The sequence below is a fragment of the Anolis sagrei genome, chromosome X, assembly GCF_037176765.1.
Source record: "Anolis sagrei isolate rAnoSag1 chromosome X, rAnoSag1.mat, whole genome shotgun sequence".
Classification (NCBI taxonomy): Eukaryota; Metazoa; Chordata; class Lepidosauria; order Squamata; family Dactyloidae; genus Anolis; species Anolis sagrei.
Genome location: NC_090034.1, coordinates 99,669,314 through 99,683,781, shown reverse-complemented (window position 1 = coordinate 99,683,781; position 14,468 = coordinate 99,669,314). Strand labels below are relative to the sequence as shown.

The window sequence follows — 14,468 nt, the reverse complement described above, 5'->3', positions numbered from 1 at the left end:
GGCAAAATTCATCAGTCCAGTTTGTCTGCCCTGCTGTTCTGTGGCTCACTCCTATTTGGCACTTGGATTGTAGTAGCCAGAGGCGGCTTCAGCTCAGGAACGAGGGAGAAGCTTCAAGAAGGTTATGTGCAAAACAGGGATGCAACTTGACAGCCTAGCACTGTTCAAAGCCTGAGGCAGAGGTGGTATGGCGACAAGAGCAAAGGAGTCAGTGCAGTGTGTTTTTTGGGGATGAAGAACACACATTATGGGGTTGTGACAGCTGGAGCTGGAAGAATAACACAAAAACCTTCATCTTTGGTTGCAGGAACTAGCGTGTAGCACCACTGTCTCCTGCATAGACCTTTACCCAAAAGGATAGAATTTATCCTTGTTTTTTTATAAGCTTTTGTATACTGACATTGGGAAGAGTATGGAAGCTGAACAGTGGTGTCCCTTCAACTAGACAAAGACTTGAAATGGGCATTATATATGAGCTTCCCCTTAGGAAAAGTCACTTTTCAAATTAGAGACTTTTTTCCCATGACAGTTCTACATGAAGTAACACTGTGTCTTTCTTAGTTACATGATTTTGAGCCATATAAAAGGGCTTGTGTCTTATGAGTAAGGGCAGAGTTGTATGTGATATGGTAATGGACTCATAAGCATGGCCTCTGAAGTGCTCTAGGGGTGTGTAAAATGTACCCCTTGGCTCCTCTATACACCCCAGACCATCCTTTCTTTCCTCAAGACAAATAATGGCCTCTCCTGGAAACATATAAGAACAGAAGTTCTTGTCTTACCTAGGTTGTATCCACCTGTATTCTGTTTAATATAAACACACGAACAAACACAACTGTTTTCCCAAACCAGAAGTCCAGACATGGTCTTTTGACCGTTTTCTGTGATCCCCAGAAAATCTGTATTTGCCCACCCTTGTTTTAGACGATCTTTATGCCATCTCCCAATCTGTCAAGCCAGGGATGCACAACTTCATAATTAGCCAACTTTCATGGGTAGAGTTACTCTGTCCCTTCCTCAAAATACGGAGGCGCTCTTAACATCTTTAAAGCTAATCACAGGATTGAGAATTACTCCTTGTCCCATCTTCAGATTTAAGGAGAAACCAGAAGGTGTGGTTCCCAACCTTTTTTTGACCAGGGATCACTTTGACCAGGGACCACTCTCCAACATTAGTACCAAAAGGGTTACGAATCAGTTTTTGGTCAACTTTAGATTCAGTTTGGTAATTTGGGATGCCGATTCAGAAAATTGCATTGAATAGACCACATCAGCTCTAGTTTCTGATACAGAACATATGCCATCCAGTAGTCGCCATCTGCTCACCCACAGAAAACCATATTTAATAAGCCTCAGCACTGTAAGAGGGTTTCGCGAGACCAGTTGTTCCCGTTGCAACAGTGTAGTAACGGTGAGACTGTGGACCACAGTTTAGTTTTTATGGACCACTGGTGGCCCATGGACCATAGGTTGGGAACCACTGCCCTATTAAAACTTACAAAATTAAAACTTGTGCGCCAGCTGTGCCCATACGTTGGGAAGTCAGACTTGGCCAAGGTGGTCCACGCTCTCGTTACATCTAGGATAGACTACTGCAACGCACTCTACGTGGGGTTGCCTTTGAAGACTGCTCGGAAGCTTCAGATAGTCCAACGAGAGGCAGCCGGGTTAATAACTGGAGCGACATACAGGGAGCATATAACTCCCATGTTATGCCGGCTCCACTGCTACCGGGCACAATTCAAAGTGCTAGCTTTGACCTATAAAGCCCTAAACAGCCCCTGCCCAAATTACCTGTCCGAACGTATCTCTCCCTATGAACCATCGTAGAGATGAAGATCCCTCCAGGGAGGCCCTGCTTTCCGTCCCATCATTGACACAGGTATGATTGGTGGGGACGAGAGACAGGGCCTTCTCAGTGATTACTCCCTGGCTATGGAACTCCCTTCATGGTGAGATCAGGTCGGCCCCCTCTCTCCTGTCCTTTAGAAGGATGGTAAAAACTTGGCTGTGGGGCCAGGCTTTCAGGACAGGGCAATAAAGCAGCAATAGGAAAGATTACCAGGACAATTAGATTTGACGTGGATGACTAGGACGGTTTTAAATGGTGTATTTTAATATTTTGATCAATGTTTTTAATGTTTATGTATGTATATAAGAATTTGTGTCCCGGGATTGAATGTTTGCCGTATGTATGCTGAGTCCCCTTCGGGATGAGAAGGGCGGAATATAAAGGCTTTAAATAAATAAATAAATAAATAAATATTGCATTAATTTCAGAGGCACTCAAATTATCTCCCCTAAACACAGTCCTGTTCTCTAAAGGATGCAGGGAAATTTTGATGGCAAACAAATTTGTGAATTGCTCAGTAAAATTACTCTGAAGTTTCCTTATGCTGAATTGATACAAAGAAAGGGCAATCTGACCAGTTGATTTACTAAGTGGACATCTCTCTCTATGCCTTTTGATCAGCTTATGAATAAATGCAACCTATCAAGCTGTCATTTTTATGGATTTTTGCAAATAATTCTTTCAGAAACAAGAAAATTAATATCTCTCCAGGGATGGCCTGGACTCTTTGACCTTGGTAAGCTATTGAAAATCAGAGCTACATAATTCAGAGGGGTTTCTTTCTTCTCTTCCCAGCAGTGAAGTGTCTCTGGTCTTGTGATAATGTCACTCACTTACTAGATTTCATTGGGAGAAGGAATACCGTAGGTTTCTGTCATATTTCCTAGTCAAAATACACAGTGTGTCTTTTGATCTTTGCAGACATATCATTGTAACAAAAGGTACTTGGCTGGAAATGACATAGAAATTGAACATCTTTGTCTTTTATACGTGTGCTTTCAGAAATGTGTGGGTTTGTTTTGAAAATTCTGAAGCAATATTGTATATAGTGAAACTAGTTAATATTGTCAGGAAGCTGGTGAATTAATTCTTCTTTTAGAATTTTTGCAAAGCCAGTGTTCTGTCACCGCTGGAGCTGAAATTAAATCCTTCTAAAAGAGGATGCAAGGCTTGCGTTCAGCGGGAAGCCCAGGGCCCCGAGAAGGAACCTTTAGAGGAATTTTCCCTATTAAACAGGCTTTAGGAGACTTAAGCTTATATACAACAGTCTTTATTAATGAACAAGCAGGAATTGTAAGATTTCTAAATAGTTTATTGGCTCTTGCAGTCTTGTTTACAGGAAACAGGCACTATCTTCAAGAAACTTTAATAGAAAAATTCCCCTTTAAAGCTCCTCCCAGGCTGCTGCGAACTTAAACCTGACTGGTTTGAGTCTGCTACCGGCTGAACTGCGTCTCACCAGGCTTGAAATCACTTAGCTGAAGATGTAGAGCTGTTATTCCCTCCGGAGGTCCTCAGGATTGTGAAGCTGTTCCCTGGAACCCTTTGGGAATCTGTAGAGGCCTTTAATCTGTTCTCCCCCAGGAAGTCTTAAAAGATGAAGCCTTTGCACAGGAGGAGCGTCTGTATGCATCCTCTGCCTTGGTTTCCCTTGCTGTGACTAACTGAAAAAGGGCCCCTTCCCTCCAAAAGGCAAAAAGGGGGCGGGACCAGGGATCCTAACTATAATTGGCAGGTGGCTTACCCTATAGATGCAAATTATAACAGGAAACCCCCTGCTGCAAAAATCCCAAGCATGGGATTGCACACAAACATTTAAACACAGCGAATAAATCTGGAGCTCCTGGAACAGCTGTTCCAGAACAGCTAGGATTATGAATGGCTTCTGGAAGATGTTTTTGGATTATGGTTTATAATGGTTTATTTATTTATTTGTTTATTTTTACTATATTTGTATACCGTTCTTTAAGGCCTTGGGTGACTCAGAGCGGTTAAGTGTTTTAAGTGTTACGTTTTAATTATGTGATTTTAAAGTATATGTTGTTTTATTTTATTCGAATTGTGCCTGTGTTGTGAATCGCCCTGAGTCCCCTTCCTGGGTGAAAAGGTCGGGATATAAGTGTGGCAAATAAATAAATAAATTAGGATATTGTTTGTTAGTAGTCTTCCTCTAGTGCAATCTTATCAACATTTAGCTAGAAGTACATTGCACTAGTGTCAGTGGACCTTTTTCTTGGGTAAATATAAATAATCGAGTCAAGGAACTGTGATGTAAAACTTATTTCAGTGCCTTGTCTTGTTCTCATTGAGAGAGCCTTACTCCCCCCTTCTCCTGACCAGTATACCTTGGATGGACAAAGTTAGAACGAGTCAAGTTTTCTAGATAGAAAACTCACTTAGAATGGAATTAAAACACATAGCCTCAAGTGTGTTTTGGGTTTTTTTAAAAGAAGGATTATGGTACCTTTTCCAGAATATATTTATACTAATTTAACTTCACTGTCTAAATCAGTGTTTCTCAACCTGGGGGTCGAGACCCCTGGGGGGGTCGTGAGGGGGTGTCAGAGGGGTCGCCAAAGACCATCAGAAAATACAGTATTTTCTGTTGCTCATGCAAGTTCTGTCTGGGAAGTTTGGCCCAATTCTATCCTTGGTGGGGTTCAGAATGCTCTTTCATTGTAGGTGAACTATAAATCCCAGCAACTGCAACTCCCAAATGTCAAGGTCTATTTCCCCCAAACTCCACCAGTATTCACATTTGGGCGTATTGAGTATTCGTGCCAAGTTTGGTCAGCTCCATCATTGTTTGAATCCACAGTGCTTTCTGAATGTAGGTGAACTACAACTGCCAAATTCAAGGTCAATGCTCACCAAACTCTTCCACTATCTTCTCTTGGTCATGGGAGTTCTGTGTGCCAAGGTGGTTTAATTCCATCGTTGGTGGAGTTCAGAATGCTCTTTGATTGTAGGTGAACTATAAATCCCCCCAACCCCAACAGTATTCAAGTTTGGGTGTATCAGGTATTTGTACCAAATCTGGTCCATTGAATGAAAATACATTCTGAGTATCAGATATTTACATGATGATTCATAACAGTAGCAAAATTATAGTTATGAAGTAGCAATGGAAATAATTTTATGGTTGGGGTCACCACAACATGAGGGACTGTATTAAGGGGCCCTGCATTAGGGAAGTTGAGAAACACCGGTCTAAATAAACCCTGCTTTAGCGGTATCTTTACTTAGCCTCTGTTAAACCAAAGCTATAGTTTGCAAATATTCAAAATTAAATGTTTGACATTCTCACTCAGATTTTGAATGTGATATTTAGATCCATATTTTGTCTTAAATTTTACCTCAGAATGTAGAAACTTCTTGATATTACTTTAGTAGCAATAAAATATTGGATAGTGTTAGCTGTCAAACGGTTTCATTGGATATTATGTGCTGAGCGCTGTCAGACACTGAGTACCATTGTGTGTCAAATAACAGAGTTGTCAAATATTGAAAGTAAATCTCTCATGTCAAATACAGAAGTTAAATATTTAACAAATATTTGATCATTTGGAGAAAATTCTCTGTCAAATCACAATTTTGCAAAGGAGATTTGTGAGGAGCACTTTTCTTTCTCTCTTTAAAATGGTTTTACGGCTGCCGGTTCTGTGAAAGCAACAGGGGTGCATTTTAGCCTACTGGGACACAAATAGGAATTATGAGATCCTTCTCAGTGTTTCTCAACCTGTGGGTCCCCAGATGTTTTGGCCTTCAACTCCCAGAAATCCTAACAGTTGGTAAACTGGCTGGGATTTCAGGGAGTTGTAGGCCAAAGCACCTGGGGACCCACAGGTTGAGAACCACTGCTTCGGATGTTTAGGGGACAAATCTAGCAGTCCTAGCAAGCATTGCCAGTGGTGGAAAATGGAGTTCAACATTGGATAGGCCAGGGGATTCCACTCCTGACCTAGGAAGCTTGAACTATGCAAAGTTTGTTAGAAGACCTCATTCTTCTTGTTTGGTTCTATACTTCAGTCATCTCCCAGACAGACGCCCATGACTTCTTAATGAGGAATTATAGTTGTTGCGTCTGAACTCTGGGAATTTCTATTATGTTTTGAATTACTGTAAAAACATCACAGTAGTTCAGTAGTGAAAACCAGGAGCACGTCTGTAGAGCTTGATTCTGGAAATGCTAGATCGGATAAATCAATCTCTCAGTGATCATGACATTGGCTTCTTAAGACTACTGGGTTAACACTGGGATAGCATTATGGGGAGGCAGTTAATATTTGGATGCAATACCCCTTCCAGAGTGTACAGAGAGCTTGCATTTCCAAAACTGGCCCACTACTCCAAACAGTGTCTTTACTTTGCCTGGATTACTCAAAACTGTAGAGACAATCTATGTAAATAAAAATGTAATGTTCGGTTGTTGTAGGTTTTTTCGGGCTAAATGGCCATGTTCTAGAGGCATTCTCTCCTGATGTTTCGCCTGCATTTATGGCAAGCATCCTCAGAGGTAGTGAGGTGAGGATGCTCGCCATAGATGCAAGCATCTATGGATCTATGACAAGCATCTGAGGATGCTTGCCATAGATGGAGGTGAAACGTCAGGAGAGAATGCCTCTAGAACATGGCCATATAGCCCGAAAAAACCTACAACAACCCAGTGATTCCGGCCATGAAAGCCTTCAACAATACAATGTAATGTTCGTTTGTGGGATTAATATAACTCAAAAACCACTGGCCAAATTGACATCAAATTTGGACACAATACACCTATCAGGGCTACAAATAACCATCACTCATAAAAACACTGAAAAACACAGCAGAAGAAACTTTAAAAGCCAATTTTTTTTAAAAAAACATTATAACGCATTCGCAAAATCACACATATATACACATATACACAAATATATACATACACAAACCATATATACACAGACTGGGTCACAGCAACACGTGGCAGGGGACGGCTAGTAGATATTTAAATCCCACTTGCCTAGTATAAAATAGTTTTTCTAATTTAATAAGGACAATCAAATTGTCTTGTTCCAGGACCCCCAAATCCAGGAACTGGCACTGCATGGACTTGGGAGGAAATATTTATCATGTTGGAGCACTAAAGATGTGTTGTAGGCAGGAACATTTCACTAACTGATTCGTTATGTACTGTATGCTATTTTTCTCAGTTTGATATGGTTTTCAACACTTTCTTCCAGTTGACATGGATGATGAAGATGGCCGATGCTTGTTAGATGTAATTTGGTAAGTACTTGCCCTTGTCTTGAATAGTTTCTTTTCTTCTCTGTTACGGCTGCATATTTTCAAAATCTGAAGAAATATGGTGCTGTAATTTTCATCGGTGCTTAATTTGAATCATGAAGAGTCCTCTCTCTAATCATTAACTATGACTGCTGTTGCTATATGCCTGTTGATAATATAGGCTGGCATAACAGTAGGGATGGGTGTCATGCAGCCCTCCAGATGTTGTTGAACTGCAAGGCCTCTCAGTCCTAGCCAGTTTAGTCAATGAAAAGAAAGCCTGGGAGTTATAATCCAAGAACATCTGGAAGGCCACATGGTTTTCACCCTGTGTAGCAAGCCTCATTAACCAAAATCCAAAAGAATAGTTGAAAGGTGAATTCCTGTGCATCTTCTAGCAACATAATCTCCAAATGTGATGCATATACATTATAAGAATATGTGGCTGCAGTGCAAAGTAGTAGACTCATTTCATTTTAGAAACTAAAATAGCCAGGGTATATATTACACCCCAGAGCCTTTTGTCGTTCCTAGCAGTCAGTAATGATTGCTGGATAAAGTGTGTGTGTGTGTGTGTGTGTGTGTGTGTGTGGAGGGGGCACAAGGATTGCAAGGAACATTCCAGCAATCCTAGATGACAGTGGGGTTAACCCTCTCTTCCCTTAAGACAGTGGTTCTCAACCTGTTGATCCCCAGATCTTTTGGCCTTCAAGTCAAAGCTCTTTGAGAATATTTCGCCCCTGGTTGTCCTACGTAGTAGTTGCACATTCTGCACTTTATCCCATGCCCTCTCTCCATTACTGCAGCTGGCACTTATTTTATTCCAATGTTTATAGTCCAGCCATGGTGCCAGCAATTTGCTGCCACAGTTAGAGGATCCCAGCTTGATTACTGAATCTGAATTGATGTTTTTATATGTGCATGTGTTTTATTTTATTGTATTTTATATGATGTTCACTTTTATGTCTGTTTTGAGGCACTTTGTGTTGTTTGTAAGCCACCCTGAGTCCCTTCGGGGAGATGATGGCGGGATATAAAAATAAATTTGTTGTTATTGTTAATATTATTATTCAACTCCCAGAAATCCTAACAGCTGGTAAACTGGCTGAGATTTCTGGGAGTTGTAGGCCAAAACACCTGGGGACCCACAGGTTGAGAACCAGTGCCTTAAGGTGTAGGAAGTATGTTTGAAATGGTCTCCATGGCCGACCAAAGAATCAAATGCTGCTTTTCAGAGCCATAGTCCAACATGCAAACCACTGCACCACACAGGCTCTGGGGCACATTTTAATGTACACTTACTTTTAAAAAATCTACATAGCTTTTGTTTTCTCTAAAGAAGTCATTTGCATGCCATTCTACAAGAGAGAGAAATAAATACAGTATTTTGTGTGTACATACTTATACAGATATTGTTGTTACTCAGCTCCATCAAAATATAATAAGCAAACTCTGGACACAAATATAGCTGATAAATGACTTGATAAAGATAGTAATTACTTAGCAATAGATCACTGCGGTGACACTTTTGTTTCAGTTCCCCAGTTTTAATCCTTCATTGATAAATTGTAAACATTATGGAGATACTAGATATGTTAGAGAAGACAATTATGCTGGGGAAAATGGAAGGAAAAAGGAAGAGGGGGCGACCAAGGGCAAGATGGATGGATGGCATCCTTGAAGTGACAGGCTTGACTCTGAAGGAGCTGGGGGAGGTGACGGCCGACAGGGAGGTCTGGCGTGGTCTGGTCTATAAGGTCACAAAGCGTCGGAAGCGACTGAATGAATGAACAACAAGATATGTTAAGTACATTATTTCTTTATTAAATCATTCCTCATGCTGGTTTTTTTCTTCACAGTGATCCTCAGGCCTTGAATGATTTTTTGCATGGATCTGAAAAGGTGAGGAGTTGGGGGTCGCATGTGTTTCTTTAAATGCTTACGTTGCTGCATGCTTAATTAACAAATCAAAATGCCTCCTCAAATTGCGTTCAGCTTCTGAGCCTTCAGAGAGAGAAATGACACCGAGAACAAAGCTGGTACCAGTCGTAGAAACGATGACTTAGCAAGAGTGTCTTGTCACTCTTTTCCTCAAGAGAGCATTGGAAACTGGCAAATAAATGCAATCACAAAACTGCTTCGTAATTACTTACAATAAATTACTTGCTTTTTAAGGAGCCAGAAAAAAATCCACACCCACCCACACCAAATTGGAAATTATTAGCTACTGGAAAGAAATGTAGCCACAGGGATGAGGAAGTGACTTCATTTCTTGATATACAGGTACAAGATAGCTCAGAAGATTTAATTTTGGGGGACTCTACAGTAACTCCAAGAATCCCCAAGTTGGTATGGCCCCTGGCCATGCTGGTTGGAGGGATTTGCAGAGTTGTCCTCCAAAAAGTAATACTTCCACGTTCTGAAAATGATACCATTTGGTCTCCATTTCATGTTAGTTCAACTTCTTAAACTCCTTGAACACTGTCAAATCTTAAATTTACAGTAATTTGAATCTTTTTAATTACAGATTGACAGTGATGATCTCCTGGACAACACAGGAGATGCAGCCAGTGCCTTCTTTGAGGGTGCTGGGGTATGTATTTTTCACCTCGCTTTTGAAGTTCAATTTATCATCCTCTTTGCATCATCATGTCCTTTCTTTGCAAATGCATCATCTTTGGAATGTGCAGTGCATGACGAAGGATGCAAGGTTATATTCCCATGATGGCAAGCAGGCGTGATAAGAGGAGGAAAAGTGGCAAGCTGTGACTCCATTGAGAACACAGGCATAGGGAGGCATGTAGGTGCCATTAACAGCTTAGCATCTCTGCTTAATACTGCTAAAAGTCACTATACATTGTGACAGCCTGCTTGTAGACTCTGTAGTGCAATCTAGTTGTTTCTGTCAGTGTGTGCATAAAGCTTGGTTGCAAATAGGTAGGCAAAGCAAAAGCAAAATTGATTCGGGTGAAACCCCTCATTTCTCTCATGTCATTAGAGGAGAAAACCCAGTCTCTATACATCTCTAGGCTTAATCTGGGCCTGGCGTTCATACCTAGGTTATAGCGAAACAGGCAAGTTGATTTTAAAACCTACTTTACTTTAATAATTTCTATAGAAAATCCAAGGACAGGCTGGGGAGACCAGGCAGAGATCATCCTTAGATTGTTCACAGACCTATTCATACATTTCCTCCACAATCTTTCATTAGCAATCTCAAGAGTGATTTGAATTGATCCGCGCAGTTACTGATACTGGGGTACAATCAAATGCGGTTGTGGTATAGTGTTATGATTTGCATGACCAACCCATGTTGATTTTGAATCATTCATGTGGAGTTTTGGCTGTTTTTGGATTTTTTCATTTGCTAACCTTTTCCATCCTGGGACTTTGTTCTGTTCTTTGCAGAGGGTCTGCTCATGGCGATCAGCCTAATAAAAGTTTGGGGCTGTGAAAGCTCGATAAAGATCTTTTGTAGAATGAAGCCAGGAACTTCCATTTGTGTGTCTTGGGAACCTAGATTGTGAAGTGCTTTTGACTTGTACCAGATGTTGTCTTGTGAGACCTGATATGAGACAGATAATGCTTAACCATTCTTTGTCCAAACAAAACTAGTCAGACGTGCATTGTAATGATGTATGTAATCTAGGCATGGTTTGGAAGAGCCAGGACCGAGTCACCTGATGTCTTTTTCTTTGCCTAAAAGCACTAAAGGAAGAAGAGCCAATTTAAATTAGGGCCATGCCATTGGAAGCAGATCCACCATCCGCTGTGCCATTCCCTTAACTTAAACTTCCTCCTTCCAGCTGATATTTACATCAAATTATTCCTCTTCCTATGACTGAAAGCAGCCATGGTGGGACTGAGGCCAATGGAAATGAAGAAAGGGATTAAACTTTCGATATAAAAAAATGAGAGAGTTTTAAGAAAACAAATGCGTTATATGGCTGTGTTACTTTAAAGTATTTGCATGCATGTTGATGACCAATGAGATATAGAGTATGAAAACAATTCTGTCTTGAGGCATCCATTAGAAATATAAAAGTGCTCGCCCTAAGAAGGTCTACAATTCGGCTTTGTTCATGTCACAGATGTTCACTTTTCTCCCTCTGTGCTTCCTCTTCATTCTTTTTCAGCTGCACGTTCAGGAGTCCACTGGCAACCATTTGAACACTGAGCAGAGTCAGCCCACAACAAGTGTTGACTTAGACTTCTTGGAAGATGACATCTTGGGATCACCTTCAGGGAGCGGGGGCAACCTGCAAAACTCAGACCAGCCCTGTGACATCCTCCAGCAGAGCCTGCAGGAGGCAAATATTACTGAACAGACTTTGGAAGCAGAGGCAGAATTGGACCTGGGGTCTTTCCAGCTGCCTACGCTCCAGCCAGTGGTCCATACTGCCTCTGATGGCACACCCCAGATTTTTTCCAGTGGGGCTGACCTCATTGGACTGCAGCAGCCCGCAGTGCTGACTCATCAGGCACTGGTCCAGCAATCCGTAGGGGCTGATGTAGTCAACAAGGCCATCAGTGTGCAGCCTTTTCTCCAGCAAGTGGGTTTGGGGAATGTCACCATCCAGCCGATTTCCAATCTACAAGGGCTACCCAATGGAAGCCCCAGTGGGGCATTGGGCATTGGGCAGATTCAAGTGGTGGGCCAGCAAGTCATGGCAATTAACCAGCCTGCTCAGCAGATCATTGCAAAGCAAGTCCAGTCTTCCCAAGTAGCTACTATGCCAGTTGGCAGCTACATCACTCAGACTGCCCCAGACCAGCAGCAGGTCACCCTGGCCTCTGCTGGGGTCTCGCCACAGAATGCTGGGCTTGTTATCCAGAAGAACCTCCCAGCAGTAGCCACGACAACACTGAACGGAAGCTCCATGTTTGGGAGTGTCTCCGCTGCACAGGGCTCCCAGCCTCTCACCGTCACGTCCAACTTGAGTAGCTCACTCATGCAAGCCCAAAATGTGATCATCCATCGTACGCCCACACCAATTCAGCCCAAACCAGCTGGAGTCCTCCAGCAGAAGTTGTACCAGATCACCCCAAAACCATTTGGTTCCAACAACGCTACTCTAACCATCCAGAATGAGGCTGCCCTCCAACAACAGAAAGCCCAGCAGAATTTGACCTTTATGACTGGGAAAGCAGGGCAGAATGTGGTTCTTTCTGGCTTCCCACCAGGGCTCCCTGCCAACATGTTCAAGCAGCCCTCACAACAGCAGCAGGCTCTGAGCAAGCCCATGAGCGTCCATTTGCTGAATCAAGGCAGCAGCATTGTTATTCCAGCGCAGCATGTCCCACAGGCCATGTTGCAGGGTCAGAACCAGTTCCTTCTCCCAGGACAGCTCACAGGCACGTCTGCAGTTCAGATTCCTCAGCAGCTGTCAGCCCTGCAGGCTAACATGGGAGGCCAGATTTTAACAGCCTCTCACCCTAGTGGTCAAACTCACATCATCACTAGCCAAGGGCCCGGTGGGCAGCTAATAACCAATCAAGCACTACCTGCTCAGATCCTCACCAATCAGAACTTAGCAAGCCAGTTGAACTTGGGGCAGGTCCTAACATCACAGAATGCACACGGGACAGCTCACATCCTTTCTGCTCCTATCCAGCTGCAACCAGGGCAGGTGGGTCAACCCACTCTCTTCCAGATGCCTGTCTCCCTGGCTGGTAGCCTGACAACTCAGAGCCAGCCTACCGTCGCAGCCTCCCTGGCTGGAAGTGCCATCAATCAGGCTGGTCAGACTGTTATCCAAGGGGTCACCCTTCCTAACCACGTGGCTATGTTAAATGCCACTGAGAACCTCAACCCCACCGTGACCATTCAAGCACCCCCCAGTGCCAGCAGCCAGAGTCCCAATCTTATTCAGCCACAAGCAAACTCTAATACCAACCTGCTGGCAAGCAACGATCCGGCAAACATATTAACCGTCCAGTCCACTTCCCAGTCCACGTCTGCTCCTGCCCAGCTTCAGCTGAACCTACAGCAACAAACCCCACCACCTCAACAGCCAGCGCAACTTCCTGGGACTTCTCAGTCCAGTCCTAATTTGGTGGCATCTAGTCCTGAAAAGATTATCTTGGGCCAGACCGCTGCCGGGACTGTCATCTCCCAGGATTCCATGCAGATGTTCCTTCAGCAGGCAAGTGAAAAGTTTCCTGATATGATTAATTCTGTTAAGATGTTTAATTGATTCTGCCTTGTTGGAGAGGGATCTGATTTGTTAGTGTTTAATAATAAGGAACCAAAGAAGCCATGAGGCAATGATTCCACAGAATAATCGAAACATTAAAAAAGATCTAAGGAAACTGTTCAGATATATGTTTACAACGGGAGATGGAGGCTCCACAGAAGTGTGGATGGATTTCCAGTCATTAAAATGCAGAAATTGTAACGTCCCAATTTGTTTCATGCACCTTCATCTCTACCTTATGGAGCTCCCGGTGGCGCAGTGGGTTAAACCCTTGTGCCGGCAGGACTGAAGACTGACAGGTCGCAGGTTCAAATCCGGGGAGAGGCGGGTGAGCTCCCTCTGTCAGCTCCAGCTTCTCATGCAGGGACATGGGAGAAGCCTCCCACAAGGATGATAAAAACATCAAAAATCATTCAGGGGTCCCCTGGGCAACGTCCTTCCAGACGACCAATTCTCTCACACCAGAAGCGACTTGCAGTTACTCAAGTCGCTCCTGACACGACAAAAAAACAAAACAAAACAAAAAAACACCTCTACCTTGTCCCATATAGTACCTGTTTTCTTTTGATATATCACTCTTGGTCAGTTTCACACTCCTGCAATATCGGATGCCTTTGTAAAACAGAGTGTAGCTGAATAGAAGATAAAACTTAAGTTGACACATGCCAGTTTCCCTAATGTTTACCATACATATGCGAGTATAAGCCAAACCGAATATAAGCCAAGGCACTTAATTTTACCACAAAAAACCTGGGAAAACTTATTGACTTGAGTATAAACCGATGGTGGGAAATGCAGCAACTATGGGTAAATTTAAAAATAAAAAGATACCAGTAAAATGACATTAATTGAGGCATCAGTAGGTTAAATGTTTTTTTTTAATATTTACATAAAACTGTAATTTAAGATAAGACTGTCCAACTCTGATTAAACCATTGTTCTAACCTTCTTTGATGTAGGTGTGCTTATGTATCCTTCCAATAATAATACAGTAAAATAATAATAATAATAATAATAATACATCACACTCGACTTTTGCTTTTTTGATACGAAAATCCAGCATATAGATCTCATTTGCTGTGACATACTGTGCTTTTGTGTCAGTAAAATAATAATAAATATAGTAAAATAATGGAAATGTAACAATAATAGAATAA

At 42.3% G+C, this 14,468-nt stretch overlaps 1 protein-coding gene across 7 annotated transcripts in view; it reads left to right on the top strand.

Moving 5' to 3' along the window:
* LOC132780200 (BRD4-interacting chromatin-remodeling complex-associated protein) overlaps positions 1-14,468 on the top strand; it is a 120,570-nt gene that overhangs the window by 75,565 nt on the left and 30,537 nt on the right. For 5 of the 7 annotated variants that reach the window (XM_060783775.2, XM_060783771.2, XM_060783777.2 and 2 more), the window contains exons 2-5: positions 7,072-7,117; positions 8,974-9,016; positions 9,642-9,707; positions 11,251-13,260. In XM_060783775.2, coding sequence (XP_060639758.2) covers positions 7,077-7,117; positions 8,974-9,016; positions 9,642-9,707; positions 11,251-13,260 — 2,160 coding nt within the window. In that variant the 5' untranslated portion in view covers positions 7,072-7,076. Of the gene's footprint in view, positions 1-2,569; positions 2,589-7,071; positions 7,118-8,973; positions 9,017-9,641; positions 9,708-11,250; positions 13,261-14,468 lie in introns of those variants that run through there. The other 2 variants (XM_060783773.2, XM_060783776.2) reach the window with 2 other exon arrangements.